Raw genomic sequence first — 18,816 nt, forward strand, 5'->3', positions numbered from 1 at the left:
ACTCCACCTCCCCAGAACAGTCGTTCCAAAGGCACTCCCTGGCTCAGAGCTCATTGCCACTCAGCCCAGATCCACTGGAGAGCCACGGGAGGGGGATCAGTGTGCAGCCAGGGAGAAGGATGAGCCCTAAATGATGACACTGCTCCTTGGGCTGGGAACAACCCAGTGAAGTGAAACTGCCCCCGGGATTTCCACAAGCCACTGGCAAGTGCTGGCTCTCCTGTTGTTCACCACAGCCTCCCAGCAGGAAGGGTGAGAATGGTCAGCTTCCTCTGGGACAGGCAGGGAACACAGCCCTGCTTTTCCTGGGCACTCCCAGCCAGAAGCCATGCCAAGGTGAAGAGCACTTCAAGAGATTCAGGCATTTAACACAACTTTAAAAAAAAATTACAAATATTTTAATAAAATTCGTTATAAGTTACAGATTCCTGGAGAACAGGCTCCAGTGTATAAAATGGGAGACAGGCTGGGAAGAGCAGGGAAAGCACCAAGAGGAACCTCTTTCCCCAGAGGAAAGAAGAAAGAGGGACAGAAAGGTTCTGACAGACATTTATTGGGGGAAAAAAACCAAAAACAAACCTCTAAGAATGGTCCAGTGGATGCAGAAAGACATAACTCAGTCCATGTCCCTCTGTTCCTCCACCCTTCCAAATCCTCACCCCCAAAGGCAAGCACATACGACGAGTCCTGTTTAAGTCACATGTTTTAACAGGTCCAAGGACAGACTGAAGATACTGCTCCTCTGCAGCCCTGGGTGCCAGCAGGGATGGCTGAGAAGCCAAGAGAAAGTCTCTTGGTTCAGGTCCTTGAGATGCACCAGCACAGTGGCACAGTGTCCATGCCCATGTCAGATGAAGCCAAAGGGGCTGGTCCCCCCTGGCAGTTGAAGTCCCTTCTGTATGGAAAGGGCATCACCCCACAGCAGGCGTTTGTGGGGCGGTGCCTGCAGTCCTCAGCAGCTGCACAGCGAGAGCAGGGCCCTGACCCACAGGGCCAGGCAGCAAGAACCGACAGCACAAGCGGGAAGGAGGGGTGACAGCAGGCTCAGAGCCCTCCTGCAGGGACAGGCCAGCACACAGAGCAGCCCAGAGCTGGATGCTGAGATGAAGAGCTGAAATGAAGCAGCGTCCCTGCAGGGCTCTGTGGGGCCCTGCACCCACCAGGGCCCCTCCCACAGCACACACATCTCTCCACTGGGGTCCTCCATCCAGCCCCCAAGGCACCAGGGCTGGCTGGGCGACCAGGCTGGCAGATTGCACTTCCCTACCGTGCTGGAGAGGGGCGGGGGGAAAGGACGGACACACGGAGAGATCTGAAATCCAGCCAGACCACGAGCAGGGGAAGCTTGGCCACCTGTATTTGTACATGAGGAGGTGGTGGCTGCTAGTCCAGGACAGCCATGAGGAGCAGCAGTTCCCGAAAGGCACTACCATGGCGGCCGCTGAGCCCAGACTTGTTCTTGACAACGTTGCTGATGTTTTTCAGCTGCTTGTAGCACAACTTGCATTTGTGAAGCCTGGAAAAAAATGACAGCAGACACAGCATGAATCCCTTGTTGCCTGAGGTGTGGCAGCTCCTGCAGTGCCAGAGAGGCAGCTCAAGCAGGAGAGAAAAGCCCTGAAAATGGCCTGGAAGAGGCTGAAATATGAGCACAGCTCTGCAAAAACACCAGGCATTCAGCACACGTCCTGATGAGACAGGAGAACAGCATCCACATAAGGGCTCTTTCAGCCCTCTTCCCCCTTTGGCAGTACAGTCCAGGGAAAAAGAAAGTGCTGTTTTCCAAAAGCCAATTCCCAGAGAGGAGCTATCCTGTGAATGAACTCAAAATCCAGGGCCTGCCTACCAAATCACGCTTCTTGTGAGGCAGAGGGGAAAGGCACAGGGTGGTTTTACTCCTGATACTTTGTTTAGGTATGACTCAATGCACAGAGGCAAAGGGAAAGGCAGTCCTTTTCCTCTGAGCATGAGGGATTGGTGCTTGCAGACAAAGGGAAGGCATGTCCAGTCTGGAATCAGAGCCCTGATGGCAAGGGCAAAGCTCACCCAAGAGAAAGGCTGATCCCAGGAGGGAGCAAAAGCAGCATGTGCCTCACCTTTCCTCTCTGCTGATGTCCACTCCAACAGAAGGTGGTGCAGCGAGGATGTCTGTGATGAGTGGCAGGAATCTCTGAAGAATGAGTTTCAAAGATGTGCAGCCAGTCTGCACGTAACTGAAAAACAGAGAATTGGGTCCCACTTGAATGCCATTCCTGTCCCCTTGAATGCCATTCCTGTCCCCCAGCACACAGCCCCCAAACAACCCCACTCCACCACCTGTAACCAGGCAAGGAGAGCAACAGCCAAGTACCAACAACACATCTGAGTTCCAAAGCTTTCACAAAGCAAGTCTGTTCCAAAGGTCCTGGCACATAACCTACCCAAGGGCGACCTCTCTGCTCAAGGGCAGAGATGTCCTGCCAAGGGAACCTGGCAGGAACCTCTCTCCCAGAAGAAAGGAAGAGCAGAAGCTCCATCTTAAAAGAGGCTGTAATTTTTCTCCCTACAGATGAGTCCCCAGGGCTGTTGCAGGACTTCATTCCTCGTCCCAGGCTGACAGCTTCACTCTCAGCAGTGTGCAAAGCCCATTTGTTTTACATGACCCCTCCTGGCTGCCAGAGCTGTCTTAATCCAAAATCTAGGACAAATCCCACTATCCTGCTCTTCCTGCCCATGCACACTTTCTGTATCTTTTCCCACACACACCTAGCAACTCCATAATTCTTTTACAGGCATCATATCAGCATGAGACTGTATCTGCAGTCATTTCTCAGGATTTTCCTCCAGGTACAAAATACCCAGCACAGCTCCCCTATCACTACCTACACCCTGTCCCTCATGCACACCATGTTCTTGAGGCCTCACCTTTCATATTTACTTTGGAGTAGTTTTTCTATCTGTGGCAGGACTATAGTACACAAATCCAGCTTCCAGAGAGACCTGAAAAGAAAAGGACATACCCTGAGACTGGAGACCAAGGCTTTACAAAGCCAAGCTGACACAAAAAAGAATTCTTGGCAAATGCCCAAACAGACATATTCAGGTTCAGAGAGCAAGTTCACTGACTCCCCCTCGTGAGAGAAAGTGGCAGGTTCGGATATATTTCTTTGACTCTAAGCAGAATCACTTTATGAAGCCCCAAGACTTTGATTTTCCTTGGCCCCAAATAACTCCAGCAGTTACTGCCACTGCAGGCTTGAAGAAGTGACTACAAACACATCATTTTCACACTGCCATGGCCTACTGGACACAGGGCAGATACAAGGAACTCCCAGCCAGGCAGCCCTTGCACATCCCAGGGGCTGACCCCATCCAGGACTCACGCTTTTTGGTTGACAATATTCAAGAGATCCACGACAACAGACAGATCATTGATTGCCACTGCAGAGTCCAGAGAGTTCTGAGAGAAAAGGGGAAGAAAAAGCCATCTATTGCAGAGGTCAAACTGGTTAGGCTAATGCAAATTAGTATCTAGTGCTGCTTTTCCAAAACAAGGTAGAGGAAACATGAAGTGGCCAGGGAAGAGAACTCTCTCATGGGAAAGTCTTTGCCATGTGAGTTTCTTTGTGACCCTTCAGCTGCAGCACTCTGTGGTGCATCCCTGGGGAGAAAAGCTCTGAGACCCTGTGTTTTGTATGAGGCAGAGCCAGCCCCAGAGAAGCAGAGAGAGCTGCTCAGGAGCCTCAGGCACGTCCCCACGCTTGCCTTGATGTCACTGGTGCTCCAGACGGCGCGCACGGCGTCCAGGTTCTTGTGGCGGCTGGTGAGCACCACACACATGGTCTCGTGGCCTTTCCTGATCTGGGACATGGCCTCCTCATCCACCAGCTCTGTCTGGCTTTGGTTCTTCACAGCCTGCAAGTACAGACACCACCAACAGAGCAGGGTGGGAGCATTCTCTGGCCTAGGTGAGAGCCAATTTTGGTGCAGAGATTGCCAGTGAATACTGACTTCCTTGCAGATGGTTGTAAAAGCCTTTTGAAATGGAAATGCTCAATTTGTTCTGATTTCAGTTACTTCTTTCCTACTTCTATTACATCAATCACAAAAGTGTTTAAAGCTTTGGAAAAACTCTCAAAAAAGGTGAATTTAAAGTAAGTTTTCAAAACCAGTATGTGTTAATGAAGAAATGTTTTCACACAAACCCAATTTTTTTATGTGAAACACTTGTCTGGGAACTGCAAGTTTTATTACAATTCATTAGACTCTCAATTTGCTTCCTGCCCAAGCCATGACAGAACCACTACTTCTTTTACTCACATTTAGAGTCTGATATCATCAGGATGCTCTGGTCTTTCCCCCTTTTTAGGACAGGGGAATACCCTCCCCAAGAGAGACCAAGAAGCCTCCAAGATGCAAGAGGCAGAGATTCCTGTGAAATTATTATGTACATGTAATGGCAGACATCAATTTTTTAAATGAACCACTGTCTCACCCCTTGTTCTCTGCTTTGCTAAGAGCAGGGCTCAACTCTGCTGTGTTCATACCTATCACAATGGAGCACCCCATTTCTGATGCCACCCAACACAGACATTGGCAGGAAAACATTGTCCAGAGACACTTACTGGGAGAAAGTCAGAGGCCTTCAGGCCAATGGGCTCATTCCTGGCTGCAGGAATCACTGATGGCTCTGTTCTGCTCAAAGAAGTTGAGGAGGGATTCAGTGGCCTCTGGACTGGATCAGGCTGCAGGAGAAATTGGGATAAAAGTTCTAGCAGGAACAGTCTGGCACTAGTCTGATGACCTTTATTTCTGACCTGCTTTCTTCTCACAGCAGGGCCCTAACACAGAAGCAGTCTGCAGACTGCTAGCATAATTTAAGAGGCAATAAAGTGACTCTCAGGTACACACCACGATGTAATTAAGGTTTGTAAAGAACACGAAGATGCCCCAGCAGAAGTGCCAAGTGCTCTTATTGTTATCTGAAATTAGGGCAATGGGCTGTGGCCAGCCTGAAGGCTAAGGGAGAATTCTAAAGAAGCCAGTAAAATGAATACTGGCCCATCAGCTACTTGCACTTTTGGCAACAAAACAGTCTCTGTTCAAGCACTGGCAGAAACCTGGCACTTGATTCTCTGAGTGCCCCAATTCAGAGATGCAAGGAGAAGAACCACTGCAAGCACAAGCAGCAAACAAACAACAGAGACTGTCAGAGGCTTGGCCTTAGTTTCACTGCTAAGGCAAGACACTTGGCAGCACAAAGCCTGGAGCTGCACTTTTACTGCTCTGCAGTGAAGGGATCAGCCTGAGCAGAAATCACAAATTCTCCAGCTCTGCACATCCCTCACAGAGCACACAGAACGTACGAGCTCCTGCTTTGGCAGCGAGGTCTGGACATCCACAGCTTGGCTGGGCTTCACTGCTTCCTTTGCAGTTCCAGGCTCTACCAAGAGGGAGAGAAGTGGGAAAGCAGAAACTGATTGTTACTTTCAAGAGTTGAGAGCAAAGGTTTTGTTTAGCTATACTACAAGGAGTAATTTCTGCCTTCAGGCAGCTCTCCCTCTTTTGAGGGCCATTATCCCCATCCCCACCAAGGGTTCATTTCCACACTTACCATCCTCAGGAGGGGCAGGAAAGGGCTCAGTTCGAGGAGGAGTTCGACCTACAGAAAAAGATTTAAATAATAAACAAATGAAGGAGCATCCAAGGCTACAGATAAGTGGTAAGTCAACCTTGAAGCAGAGAAATCTCCAACAACTCCACATATGAGGGTAATCAGTGATACAACAAGCAGAGTTATCTCTTTTGGACCTTGACACTATTGTTGAGTTTAGCTAAAAGCTTTCAGCCTTCATGGACAGAAGGGACAAAACTGACCTCTGTGGTTCATTACTGCTGTAGAGGTGTGAAGCATGAGACAAGGCACAGTCACAACAAATGATATTAGGCAAAATCCACCTCCTGTTATTGATTTATATAAGTAAATAAAAATAATGCAATGAATTCCTAAGAAAGAGTATCTCATTTTCATCATTTGCATAAAAATGAGATACAGACACTGCACAATGCTCCTAAACAACAGTCCTTCCTTTAACAAAACATTTTGCCTTTCCTTCTTTAACAAAGACTGCTGATTTTAAAACACATATCAAAATTCTAAGCTAACAAAATTCCCTTAACACTCTAATCAGAATAGGAAGGCAGCACATTTACAATGAAGCTCTGGATTCTGAGCCAGGCTTCAAACAGACATTACTGTACCCTAGTAAAGGTGCCTTCTTTAAGTCATTCACCAACATGATCTGGCATCAGTGTCCCAGCACAGAATATTAAAGAAAAGCTTTCTAAACTCTCCAGTCACAGGTGAAGCCTCTGACACAGTAAGCCAAAGGTCAGCTCTACAGAATCACTTTAGCACCCTAATCTCAAACCCAAACACTACTCAAAAGCACTATAAACCCTGGTACTGACAGATTGCATTCTTGGGCTGGAAGATCTCTTTGTAATCCTCCTGGTTCTGGATCTCAGCCTTTGATTCCTTCTCATCCCGGTCATCTTCACTGCTGGGACTGTGCCTCTCACTCTCTGAGTTGTGCTTCACTCTGCTGTGGAAAAGGAGTTGTTGTCAGGGGAAGCCATATTGTCAGAGAGAGAGAGAGAGAGAGAACACTGAGTGCCTGGGATATTTCCTTAAAATCTGGAAACTCAACAAGCCAGCAGACTGCCTCACCTCTGTGGCTTGCTGCAGCTCGTTGAGGGCCTGTCATAGATGCGGCGAAGGGAGGACCCTGTGGGGGTAGGTGGCACAAGAGGCTGGTCGTCCCTGATCAACCCTTGAGGAACAGAATCTGACTTGGGGACTCTGTTGAGATCCACAACGAAGGAAGAGACTGTGCTTTGTGCAAAGGAAACTCCTATCTGCAGAGGCAAAAGATCAAGATAATTCACCAAGGAGTGGGGTGCACACCAGCTCTTTTGAGAACAGGCACAATGGAGTGACCCTGAGCAACTGTGCTTGAGGACTGCTCAGTTCAGTGCTGCAGATTTTTCAACCTGAAGTTGCCAGCAATTTTGAAAGGCTTGGATAAAACTTTTGCCAAGCATAGCTTCTAAATACTAGTCAAACTAAGCTCCAGCTCTTTCCTCCAGAAGCCAGAGACACAAAGTGGAGCACAAAGGCACACAGCCTTTGGGCATGCTGCAAGCCCTGACACAAGCTTACAGGTCTGAAGGCCTGCAAGGAGGCAGCAGGATTTTATCTTGTGTTTCACAGCTGCCTAACCCTGCCTCAGGAGCAGTGGCTTACCAGCTGGTTGCTGCTGATAGACAAGTCAGCTACTTTTCCCCAGTTGACCAAGACCACATCAAAACAGCGCTCTGGCTCCCAGCCGTACACTCGCAGCGAGTCCTGGAAGCCGCTGTACAGGCAGCAGCCATCAGGGCTGAAGAGCACACACCTGGGAGGAAGGCAGGAGGAGAATCAGGCACAGCATTTCCACCCTGCTCATCCCTGTGGATCTCTGACTACACTGAACACCTTCAGTTTTGTTTCTAACAATGAATCTTTCAATGTGGTGTTCACCTGTGCAGTATCTCCAGCAGCCCAAACTTCTCCCCAGTAAAGTCTCTCTCTGAGGAAACCCCCCCTTCACCCCACCTTTAGTCTCTGCCCAGCACATTTCAGTAGGAACTTCATGTACCTGACAGGAGTGGCCTCCTCTTCAATACAGCTCACAACTTGAAACTTCTCCAAGTCCCAGAACCGAACAGTCCTGCACATATAACACAACAAAATTCATTGCTCATCATTTTAGAAATCACAGGAGCATCCAGATTTTAAACAAAACACTAACAGAATGACTTTTGCTGTTGTGCACATACAGTGAGCCTACACAGAAGGCTGGTTTAGCTAAGATCCATGAATCCAGAGATACATAGAGGCTCTAGACACAGACAGGCATTTAGAGCCAGCCCAGAGCTAAGAGAACACCCTGCCAGCTGAGCAGGGCTGCCTGCTGTTCACACAGGATGTCAGCTGGATTTGTGAGAGGCTTGGGGCCACACATTGGTTTCTAGTGTGGCAGAAGGTGCCATCAATTTTGGATGAGAAGGATAGATCTCCATGTTCTGCCCATCACAGATGCCATGTCCTGCTGTCTAGATGTCTGGCTCTTGCAGTGGCAGGATTGAATTGAGTGACATTCCTCTTGACATGCCCTCCTTACCAGGAAGGGCATCAGGAAATGGAGCAGACATATACATTTCCCTTCTTTCTCCCTCCCCTCGTGTACCTGTCAGAGCTGCCAGAAGCCAGAAGGTACTCATTGGGGTGGAATTCAACAACATTTACTGGGCCGGTGTGTCCTGTAAACTCAAACATCAACTTCCCAGCAGTCAGATCCCACAGCTGAAAGGAGGAAAGAACAGAGACTCTTGAAGAGATTAAATGCTAGAGATTTCCAATACACCTTGGATTTCCTTGTACTGGCAACCTTCTAACGCTTCCCCCTCCAAGAACAGAGACAAGCCTGTCAAAGAAGGCAATAATCAGGGAAAGAGTCCCATCCAAATCATTTAAAGGCTTTGTTTTGTTTGGGTTTTTTTTTTGCATTATCTTTTATTTTCCACATAACTTGTCCCCTAGAAGTTTCTGGTTTATATTTAGAGACTGAGACAAAATATAGCAGTTCCATCTGTCCCCACAGACTGTATCTCAAAAGATAACAAACAAAAATCCAAAGCTCTGAATCCCTTAGCAATTCCTCCTTCCTGTGCTCTACTCTCCACTCAAAAATGCCATGAAATAACTCATCTGTTAATTTCATGTGAAACTGTAAATAAAATCAGTCCTTCATCTCCATTCTTCCACACTCCATGTGAAACAACTGAAGTCACTATTTCAGTCACCATCTTCCTGATCTCCTCCTCTTGCTCTGCTCAGTCCTGACAGCAATTTTCAGACTGATAATCACATGTAATGTGTATAACACAAACAGAGCCAGAAATTAGTCTGGTGAAGCAATGTGCTGTGGACAACTCATTTGACAATGTTTACTGAGACCAACATTCAGGTATCACAACTCTATTACCATCAAAACATTAATTTTTCTGTGCATAGTCTCTCCCAATGTGTCTGCTAGATAAGGGCATTTCAACCCATGCAGCTCTTCCATGGGTGTTGGGAGCCATCAGACAGGATCCTCATAAGAAAATCAATCTCTGCAAACCCACAGTGCTCAGCCAGTTGCCAAATAAACAGAGTATTTATGAGTGAGTGCTGGAAATGCCTGGAAAAAAGACAATCCCAGTACTCCCATGTGCCACAAGCACATAAGGAAGGTGTCACAATAAATTACCTTTACAGTGTGATCATCAGCAGCAGAGGCCACCCACTTCCCATCAGGGCTGAAGCGGAGACACCGAACTGCCTCTGTGTGACCCTGAAATGAGGAAAACCAACAATATTCTGGCTTTTGTCCTTCAATCCTATACAATATAATAACCCCAAACCAATTAAGTGTTTTACAGAGCTCAAAGCTTGCAGAACACAACACTGTACTCAAGACACTACACCCAGCCACATTAAATGTGTGTAATCTCTCTCACTTAGTCATTTATGCCATCAATTGAAGCATGGTAAATACAGATCTGGCTTCACTAATAAGAATCAGTTCTAAATTATGATTTACACATGGTCAGATAGAAGTGCTGTGACACTTAATCTCTGGTATCTACATGAAATTAATATACAGCGAGTTCTTCAGACAGAAAAAGGTCCCAAGAACAGAACCATCTTAGTGCAGTGGTAATACCATCAAGAAAATAAAGAAACCCTCATGGATGCTTTCCATCCCCCACTGAAGCCATCCACACTACAGCACATGATACCCATTGATATCCTATAATATCCATTTCACATTCCCATACAGCTTGCAGAGGCCTGCTGAGGTTTGCCAGGCCACTTCACAAATCACACACGTTATTTTCATGCTGGAAAGCCAGGAAGTTCATTGTACATAATCACATTTAGGCTTGCTCACAAGTCCTCAAAAGAAGTATTTCTCCCCTCTTTGCCAAACCTAATGAATTATTTTACCTTGAATGTGAAGATACAGCCTTTTCTTCTTACATCCCAGAGCTACAAGGAAAAAAAGCAAAGAAATTGTATGTTTAGAGGAGTATGTTGGGAGCTCAAGGGTCCTGCCAGAACAAGGGATCTCTGTGTCACCAAGCTAATAGATACTGCAGAATGAAGGGGCTGCTGAACCCCTGTAGGCCCTAGGGGTATTTTCTAACTCCCCAAGTGACAATCAGTCCTGAAAGGCATCCCCTACTACAGCAGCTCAGCTCTGACAGTCAAACACAGTCTGAGGAAGCAGCTACAATCCACAGCAAGCAGGACATCTGTGCTTGCTGACACCAGGCACCTTACTCAGAGCCACATTCCACAGCAGAGGAGTCACATTCATGAGCTGGCTGTGAAAACACACACACGGATTTCACAAGCACTCACAAACACACCTGCCCACACACAGAAATGATGATGGGCAGCATCCACCAACAGCTTGACACAAAACATGTTCTGGCACTCCAAAACAAAGACACTGCAAGTAGAGAGGGAAATCTCTGGTGGAAGCTGAGTTTTACCTTAATGTTGGTGTCCAAAGAGCCAGATGCCACAAAGCTTCCAAAAGGATGGAAATGAAGGCTGCAGATATTCGCTTTGTGACCTGGTAGGGTACGAAGAACTGGGAAAAGGAGAGAGAGCAGAGAGAAGGAATACGGGGAAAATATTTAATAGTTCATTCCCACCAGACACCATGTGGAAGTGTAGCCATACTATCCCCACAAATATTTTATGGAAATATACATTATTTTGTGGAAATGCTTCTGTCTTTATCCCAGCAATGCAAAGAAACAGCAATACAAAGCCCATGATCAATGAACTTAATGACAGTCCTGTCCTTAGGTATGGAAACTACAGGCAGAACTCCAAATATCTCCATTCTGAAAATGAGGCAGCTGGCAGGCAGTGCATCTTTCCATTTGTTATATAGACAGCAAAATGGGCCAGAGGAGGAACAGTTTTGGCCGGGAAGTGAAGTGAAACAGTCTTGACTGCCTGCAGCATTCACCTTGCAGTTATTGGACAGACCCTTTCCCAGGACTCTGTACCCCTCTTAGGGTCCAATATTCACCCAGGAGTCCTTCAACTGCCCCTTGCCAGAATCCCCACAAAGACAGGAAATGGATGCTTAGGGAGCAGGAGACAAAGAAACCATCAGTGTTTCAGCAAGTCATCAAGTAACACCCCTGTAATTCTGGAAACCAGCAAGGACCAGTAGAACTGGTACACCCTATCTCAGCAAGCAGTGACAAATGCAGAGCTCAACTCTAAGAAAAACTGCTCAGATAATAACAAGGGCAATCCCTCTCCCTCATCCCTCATCTGGAACAAGCTGATGATTCCCCTGGCAGAAATGAGCTCTTGAGCCAGAGCTGGGGTGGTCATTTGCACAGACACTGGCTCATAGGTCTTCTAACAAATGCAGCCAGATCAGCTACTCCCCACGGGCAGAGCCAAACTCTTCCATAACTGAGCTGATTCTAACTGTCTGAATGACATCAGTGCTTTCCATTACTGATGCTGCCTGTGGTTTGCCTCCTTAGCTCAGCCAGTGTAAGTCTATTTTCATTACACATCCCTTCTATGAACAAGTAGTAGTAACCCATAAGAAATATTCAGTCATTTTCTGGTATTCCTCCTGGAATGCACTCAAGTGATTTATGATACTTCTGCAAACTCATTCTACGATTTGAGGAAAATGTAATAAATAAAGCATGACTCAACAGTGGCCTTTAAAGGATCAGAGCTTGATGAGTTCATAGCTTTTAGAGTTTATTGAAAATTAGGTCTTTGTCTATTTATACGGCCATGCAAGAGCAGGACAGCAGAAAAACTGCAAGAGGAAAAAAAGTTAGAACATAAGAACAAGAAGACAACAAGCAGAGGATTCCTGCATTTGTGCAGAACCTAATAAACTTAAAATCTGGTTTGGGATCCTTTCATTAAGATTGACAATTCTAAGTTGAGACTCTGAATACAAATTCTGTATGCCTAGCTATTTATATATGCATGGAAACTGATCTGGAATTTAGATTTTGACACACTCAGGTCAAAACCATAGAAACTAGTTCCTCAAATCAGTGTCCCCAAAACATGCCCAAATTTCTGCTCAAGCATGAATACAAATACACAGCTCTAGAGCTCCAATAGGACGTCAAAAAAGAGATGCAGATGAAGATGAAAGCAATGCCAGGCTCTTGTTCCTTCTTAAATCAGGAACCTTCTGGGTCAGTACAGGCATTAAACATAAGAAGTGTGCATGACCAGAAGCACAGACTCATGGGCACATACCTTTGGCAGCTTCCAGGTCCCAGACTCGAATGGACCCTGAGCGGGACCCTGCCACTATGAGCTTCTCATTTGGGTTCACTTGCAGGCTCTCAATGGGGGTTGTGTGGCCTGTCAAGCTCTGCAGAGAAAACCATCAGTGTCAGTGAGCAGCTGCTGGCACAGCCCTGCAGGAACCACAGGAACCACAGCATTGCTCATACTCCAGGGGTAACTCTTTAGCCATGAGCTGGGGCCACCTGGCTGTGCCATATTCCTCTTTCCTCAGCAGCCACCAGAGTGGCAGAGCTCTCTAAAACTCATCACTGCACCCAGCACAGCACAGCTGTATTCCCACATTATCTTTGGAATCACTTGCTGGAGCACACTGACTAAGTTCTAAAGGATGCATCAACAGAGACACAGGTAGTTAAACATCAGGTGCAGGTGCTCAGACAAGGCTGACACATTCTTACATCACACAAATTATGCTGTGGTAGCACAATGCCACCGTGTTTGCTCTAAATGGGTCATGTAAGTGTCATGAACCAGTTACAAAATCAAAGCAAGAGCTAAAGCAGGGCTACTTTGAAAACTTCACACAAGCACCAAGCCATAGGCTGCTGCCAGCAATGGATGTCAGTGATAGCATGGTGCTAACACTGAAGTACTGACTTGAGGCACAAGGCAGTAATTCACATGAAGTTCCTTTCATCCTTGAGCACCTGAAAGCTTACACATTACATCAGCAGTTTGAAAAGGCCTATATTTTAGTAAAACACAAGAATATTTAAAACTAGCTCTAGAAAACAAATCCCACCATTGCAGACTTTCTGCTTGCCAACCTGCTTTAGTCCATCCTCAAATGTCTTTTTAAATAGCTGCACTAGCTCTGTGCCTCCCACACACATACAGGGATGGGATTGCCAGTTGGAAGCTGCCTGCTCTGATGGAGCTTTCTTAGGAATCCATGTGCAATTGAAATCCTTTACAAAATCCACAGTAGCAACTGCCATTACTGAGAACTAGAGCTCACACTTAAACCCAGCCCCAATGTCACTTGAAAAGTTCCTCTTCTCCCTCTTTCCCAACACAAACATCCATAATCACTATAATAGAAACACTAAAAAGGAACTTCAGAGGACAACCCCAAAAATCAAGACTCCTTTGATAGACAAGAATGGCACAAGCAGCTTCAGTCAGTCCCTGCCTCTCAGAAACAGCAGCTCTGAGTGTCTGTGGTTCCAGACAGCACAGGAGAGGTGCAGCTCTGCCACCACAGAAAGGTACAGAGTTAATACTTCAACCTTCTCTAGCAAGGCAATAGTTCAGTTTCAAACTGAATCATGCCACCACCAAGGGCCTGAAAAGACACTGCTTAACTACACTATGCAAAAAGCACAGCCCTGCTAAAGGTGATCATTCATACACTTAATGGACAGAAAAATAAAGTGGACAAATTCTCCTTTTAGCTTCTTTGACCTGACATTCCTGCTTTTTTTCTCACAAGGCTCACACTGATTAGAGCAATTCCTTTGATACCACAACATTATTGTGTTGTTAATTAAACAAATGACAAGAGATGTGCTAAAGCTGGTTTTACACAACACCTACTCAAAGTGATGCAGGATAGATATCTATTAAATATATATTTATGGTGCTCTTTAGTGATCACTGCTGGGGTAACCCTACCCTTGCTAACCACTGCAACCAGAGTTACTCCTCCCCAGCCTACAGCAAACTATTGTGGCAACCTTCATGGTGACAGTTAGGGACAGTGGCACAGGTGGGAATGCATCTGCTGTGACTGCAAACCTGCAAACCCCAGGGTATAAAACTGGCCCCTATAGCCTGCACTATAAAACCAGCTGTTCTTGTACAAAACTCTTCCTTTAATTATTTGTAGCCTGGTAATACAATAAAGCACAGTATTTATTATCTGAGTGAGCACTGGTCCAGCTCAAGCATTCCCACAGTGTCTCTAGAGCAGAGGTCTCACCAGGCACCCAGCTCTGTCCCTATCTTTAGCCAGAATCTGGTTACACAGCTCTGTGTTGGCAAACTCTATTCAAAAGTCCCACAGGCTCCACCCCAACAATCTTTCCCCTCATTCTCTACCCTCCAAATCTCAGAATTAATATTCCCACCCCCCAAAAGCTGAGAACAGGCCTGTCCTTACCATGATGCAGTTGGGCTTGCTAACTGACCATATGTTGACCCGACAGTCGTCTCCTCCAGTGGCCAGCATCCGGCCTGAACCCTTTCCCAGGACCACTGAGGACACATTGCTGCTGTGGGCCATGATCTCTTCTGCACAAAACAAAGCAAACACTCATTAGAGATCAGTTATAAAAATTTTCATCCCTCCAAAAGGTCTAAAACAAAATTCTTTCTCCAGAAATACTTTCCAGTTTCCACTGGACAAGCTGCAGCAGCCCACTGCTCAGATAAGAAGTCACACCATTATCTTGCTTTGAGCAGTCCTTCTTGGCTCTTCCTGCTGCACTAAAACATTTGCTGGCCAAAGTTTCACAACTCCAGTGCTCACAGGGCTCACAAAAAGCATCTTCTCTCACTTGCAGCAGCTCAGGAGCTTTTAAAGATTTGCTCAAGTGCAGCACAGCACTTTACCTGCAGTAATGCACAGCAGCCAGAGGCATCTAGTGAAAGGTCCTCTAATCCTGAGAGAGCAGCAGCAGACAGTCCAGCCTGAGAGGAACTGGCAGAGGAGCAGCAGCACAGTTTGTTACCTTACCCAGAAAAAAGCCAGACTCAGCAGTGGGAGAGGTGGAGCTCCCTTCCCTGAGCTTTGGCAGAGACTTTGCTCCATCCCCACCAGGGAACACAGGCAAAACTGAGCACTGCAGGGCATGCAGCTGTGACAAAGGAGGGTGAATATCCATCCAAATGGGCAGGAAATAACAAATCTGATTGATGCTAAATGACTGCTAAAAAACTGGGAGCTGAGAAGACGCTCTGATACTGCAACAAAGGGAAACCTCATCATAAAGAAACCAATTTGGGGCAAAAAACAAGCAAAATCAGCATATTTGCTTACACATCTTACAGTGGAATTTTAAATTCACTCAGAATTTTGTCAGGGGCCTTTGGCAGATGCATTTACCAATATCTTCATCTAACTGTTCTCTTCTTTGAAACATCACAGGATTTGTATTCCTAATAGTTATGAAACTGTAAAAATGGCTCTGAGTCTGTAAAAAGGCCAGGCAGCATCAATTCAGCTTCCATTCAGTGTTTTGCTGGGAGGAGCAAGGTGATCACTCTACATGCAACACTAATCCAGAAAGGATTTCAGATGGCTGCAATAATAATTACAGGTACTTTGATCTCAAACTCTCAGGAGTGTTTTTCTGAAAGCAAAACTGCGCAACTTTCACTTGGGCTGGAGAAACACCTTTCCAATTACAAGGGTGACTGGACCATAAATTACATGTGAAGGACAAATCTGAAAATACCCCTGCATTGTGTTGAAAGGCCAAACTTCCACATAAAACTGCTAAAACAAAGCCTGTATGGATACACAGACTATAAGGTAACCAAAAGTACAATCAGCATTACTAGACCAAGTCACTAGTTAAAATTGCAAGGACAGATGCTGAGCATTGCTGCTGAAATGAGTGTGTCAGCAGCTCCACTTCTTCTTGTCTTGATTTCCTTCTTAATAATATATTGGAAGTTTAAAAGTCATTGTGGAAGCATCCAACCCTCCGTTCCTAAAAGCCAGTTGATAAAATGATGCCTGCCTTGGGCACAGAGGTTCATTTGCTCTCCTACAAGTCCCTTAAACCCACAATTTTTTTTGTTTAATAAAGTTCTTGTCACCAGCTATCACTCAGCAGCCCAGCAACACTCAACTCCTAATTAGCATTGCTGAAACATCCCTGAAATGTGAAAGCATCCCTCAGAATGCTTTTCCCTCTAAAAAGGATGCTAAGATGGGGCAGCAGACAGCAAAAATGAAGATCAAGAACCTCTTCACACCTATGGAAAATGGAGATGGACAGACTTCCAGCTCTTCCTGAAATTAGAGTTTCAGGGATGGGAAGATAACAGCAAACTGGCTTTCTGCTCAGAAACATAGAAAATTCCTAAGTCAGTAATCTCAGAAGACATCATGTGTTACCAGCCAAGGACACTATTTCTGCCAGCCACTTTCCAGAGCCCACTCACTGACTAAAGCAACTGATCACATCCTATTGCTTCTAAGCATTCCTCAATGAAATAACTCATCAGTGATCAGCTAGAAATTGACAGTCAGCAACTGTCGACTGCTCCTTCAGAGGAAGAATAATGGACATGAAGCCAGCAGATTTTTACTGTCTCTTGCAAAGCTATTTCAAGAGGGTGGGAGACACAGGGCCCTGCAAAGATCACCTCATTTCTCCTGCAGCAGAGAACTCAGTGAACCTGCTGTACAAGGGAGCACCAATGAAGGACAGCTCCTCAGAGGCTAAGTTTGGGGGCTTCTCCCTGATGCCCCATCAAAACCTGGCTCTGAAGAGCAGTTTCTGTAGAATGACAGAATATTCTGAGTTGGAAGGGACCCACAAGGATCCAGTCCTACTGCTGCTTGTCCTTCACAGGACAATCCCCTTTACCTGAGAGCATTGGCCAAACGCAGCTTGGTGCTCTAAGTACCTCCCTGCAGAGCCTGCTCCTGTTCCTGTGAAGAACTTTTTCCTAATATTCAACCTAAACATCCCCTGGCAGAGCAACAGAGGCTCGCTCAGGTCCTTTCACTGGTGACAGTCAGCAGAGATCGGAGCTGTCCCTCCAATGCACTCATGAAGAAGCTGCAGCTCATGATAAGCTCTGCCCTCACTCTCCTCCAGGCTGAACAAGCCAAGAGAGCTCAATCACTCCTCTGCATGGCTTCCCCTCTAGACCCTTCACCATATTCACAGCCCTTCTTTGGATGCTCTCCAAAAGCTTTATAATCCTTCTCAAACTGTGGTGCCTGCCCCCCAGGACTCGAGGTGAGGCAGCACCAGCGCAGAGCAGAGTGGGACCATCACCTTCCTCAGCACACCCCAGGGCACAGCCGGCCCTTTGGGCTACCAGGGCACACTGGTGACTCCTCTTCAACTTGACATCGACCAGGAACCCCACATCCCTTTTTGTGAGGCTGCTGTCCAGCCTCTCATTCCCCAGTCTCTCCGTACATCCAGGGTTATCCCCTGGCAGGTGCCCCATCCCTCACTGCCTCGGTTGTTCTTGTACTACAGCAGAGTCATGTGGGGTCAGACAGGCACTCAGCTCAGCACTGCAGAGCCTTTGAAAACAGCAGTGACAAGGCCACGCTATTCACTGTGCCCTTGTTTTCCAACAGGACTCCCAGGAGTTAAAAATCCCAGTCAGCAATGCAGAGAGAGGGCCGGGGCACCATCTCCAGGGCAGGGATGAGGCGGCTCCCACCCCTCCCCGCTCCCGGCCGGGGCGGCTCCCCCGCCCGCCACTCACGCAGCTTCCATGCCGTCTTCGTGGTGACGGCCACGGCCATGGCTCAGCGCGGCGCCTCTGGGGCGGGCAGCGCCTTCCTCCTCCCGGCGAGGCTCCGCTCCGATAGCGCGTCCTACGGCCGGGCCGTGCACCGGGGCTGCCGCGGCCGTCCTGCGGGCACTCAAACACGGTCACGGCGAGACTCTCCTGAGAGGCGGCGCGGCGGGGGACGAGGCCTCACCGCTGACGAACATCACGGGACGGGAGCGCCTCTCGGGGCTCGGGCGATCGCCTGGACGCTGGCGGCGGCGGGGCCCGGCAGTAGCGGACCGGGACCCCCTGGCCGCCCCCGCCCCGCAACCGGCCCTTCACAACAACCCCGCGCCGCGCCGGGCGGTTGCCCGGGCTCCGCGCGCCGCTCGGCCAATAGGAAGCGAGGGCGGGGTGGTTGCCATGGCGACGGCAGCACGGCCGCCACTCGCGGAGCGGCTTCTTGGCGGAGCCCCGCGGGCGCGGCCAATGAGGAGGCGGCGCTCTGGATGGGGGCCGCCATTTTGCGGGGCCGCCCTGAGGGGCGGGGGCCGGGCTGCTCCCGCTCTGCGGCCGCTCCGGAGCTTCCGTAAAGGCGGCCGGGGCTTTCCCGCGCTTCGGAGCTCACGGCCCGCCGATGGTTGAGGCCGCCGTGCCCTGTTAGGCTGTTCACGGGTGTCTCGGTGGGAGCGGGACTCCTGCGAGGTTTCTGTGCCTCTCCCGCCCGGCTGAGGGGCGGTCGCGCCGCTTGTGCGTCTTTCTCGGAGTCTTTGAAACCAATTGCTCCATCAACAGAGAAAAATCCGATTAATTTGACGCTGTTCCTTGGTAATGACCTAAGAATGAAGGCTGAATTTCAAGGATTATATCCTTCAAGCTCAGGAGCGATGCATGCCGACAGGAGGGAAATCGGGCAAGAATGGCAGAAGACCGTCATGGATGGATAAGAAGCT

At 47.8% G+C, this 18,816-nt stretch overlaps 1 protein-coding gene across 3 annotated transcripts in view; it reads right to left on the minus strand.

Annotated features, from left to right (window-relative positions):
- The window catches only part of KATNB1 (katanin regulatory subunit B1), a 19,679-nt gene extending 1,413 nt beyond the window's left edge, over nt 1-18,266 (minus strand). The window contains exons 1-19 of one of the 3 annotated variants that reach the window (XR_012582416.1): nt 17,855-18,265; nt 14,553-14,683; nt 12,398-12,515; nt 10,627-10,727; nt 10,076-10,117; nt 9,336-9,419; nt 8,271-8,386; nt 7,680-7,751; nt 7,286-7,436; nt 6,710-6,897; nt 6,451-6,584; nt 5,594-5,641; nt 5,346-5,422; nt 4,605-4,724; nt 3,745-3,894; nt 3,363-3,439; nt 2,905-2,979; nt 2,097-2,213; nt 580-1,516 (exon numbers count right to left, since the gene is read on the minus strand). Coding sequence is in view for 2 of the 3 variants with exons in the window: in XM_074550847.1 (XP_074406948.1) it covers nt 1,384-1,516; nt 2,097-2,213; nt 2,905-2,979; nt 3,363-3,439; nt 3,745-3,894; nt 4,605-4,724; nt 5,346-5,422; nt 5,594-5,641; nt 6,451-6,584; nt 6,710-6,897; nt 7,286-7,436; nt 7,680-7,751; nt 8,271-8,386; nt 9,336-9,419; nt 10,076-10,117; nt 10,627-10,727; nt 12,398-12,515; nt 14,553-14,683; nt 17,855-17,894 (1,974 nt within the window). In the remaining variant the exon portion in view is untranslated. Of the gene's footprint in view, nt 1-375; nt 1,517-2,096; nt 2,214-2,904; nt 2,980-3,362; nt 3,440-3,744; nt 3,895-4,604; nt 4,725-5,345; nt 5,423-5,593; nt 5,642-6,450; nt 6,585-6,709; nt 6,898-7,285; nt 7,437-7,679; nt 7,752-8,270; nt 8,387-9,335; nt 9,420-10,075; nt 10,118-10,626; nt 10,728-12,397; nt 12,516-14,552; nt 14,684-17,854 lie in introns of those variants that run through there. The other 2 variants (XM_074550848.1, XM_074550847.1) reach the window with 2 other exon arrangements.
- Nucleotides 18,267-18,816: the final 550 nt, after the last annotated feature.

Source organism: Zonotrichia albicollis, chromosome 13, assembly GCF_047830755.1.
Source record: "Zonotrichia albicollis isolate bZonAlb1 chromosome 13, bZonAlb1.hap1, whole genome shotgun sequence".
In the NCBI taxonomy this organism is placed as follows: domain Eukaryota; kingdom Metazoa; phylum Chordata; class Aves; order Passeriformes; family Passerellidae; genus Zonotrichia; species Zonotrichia albicollis.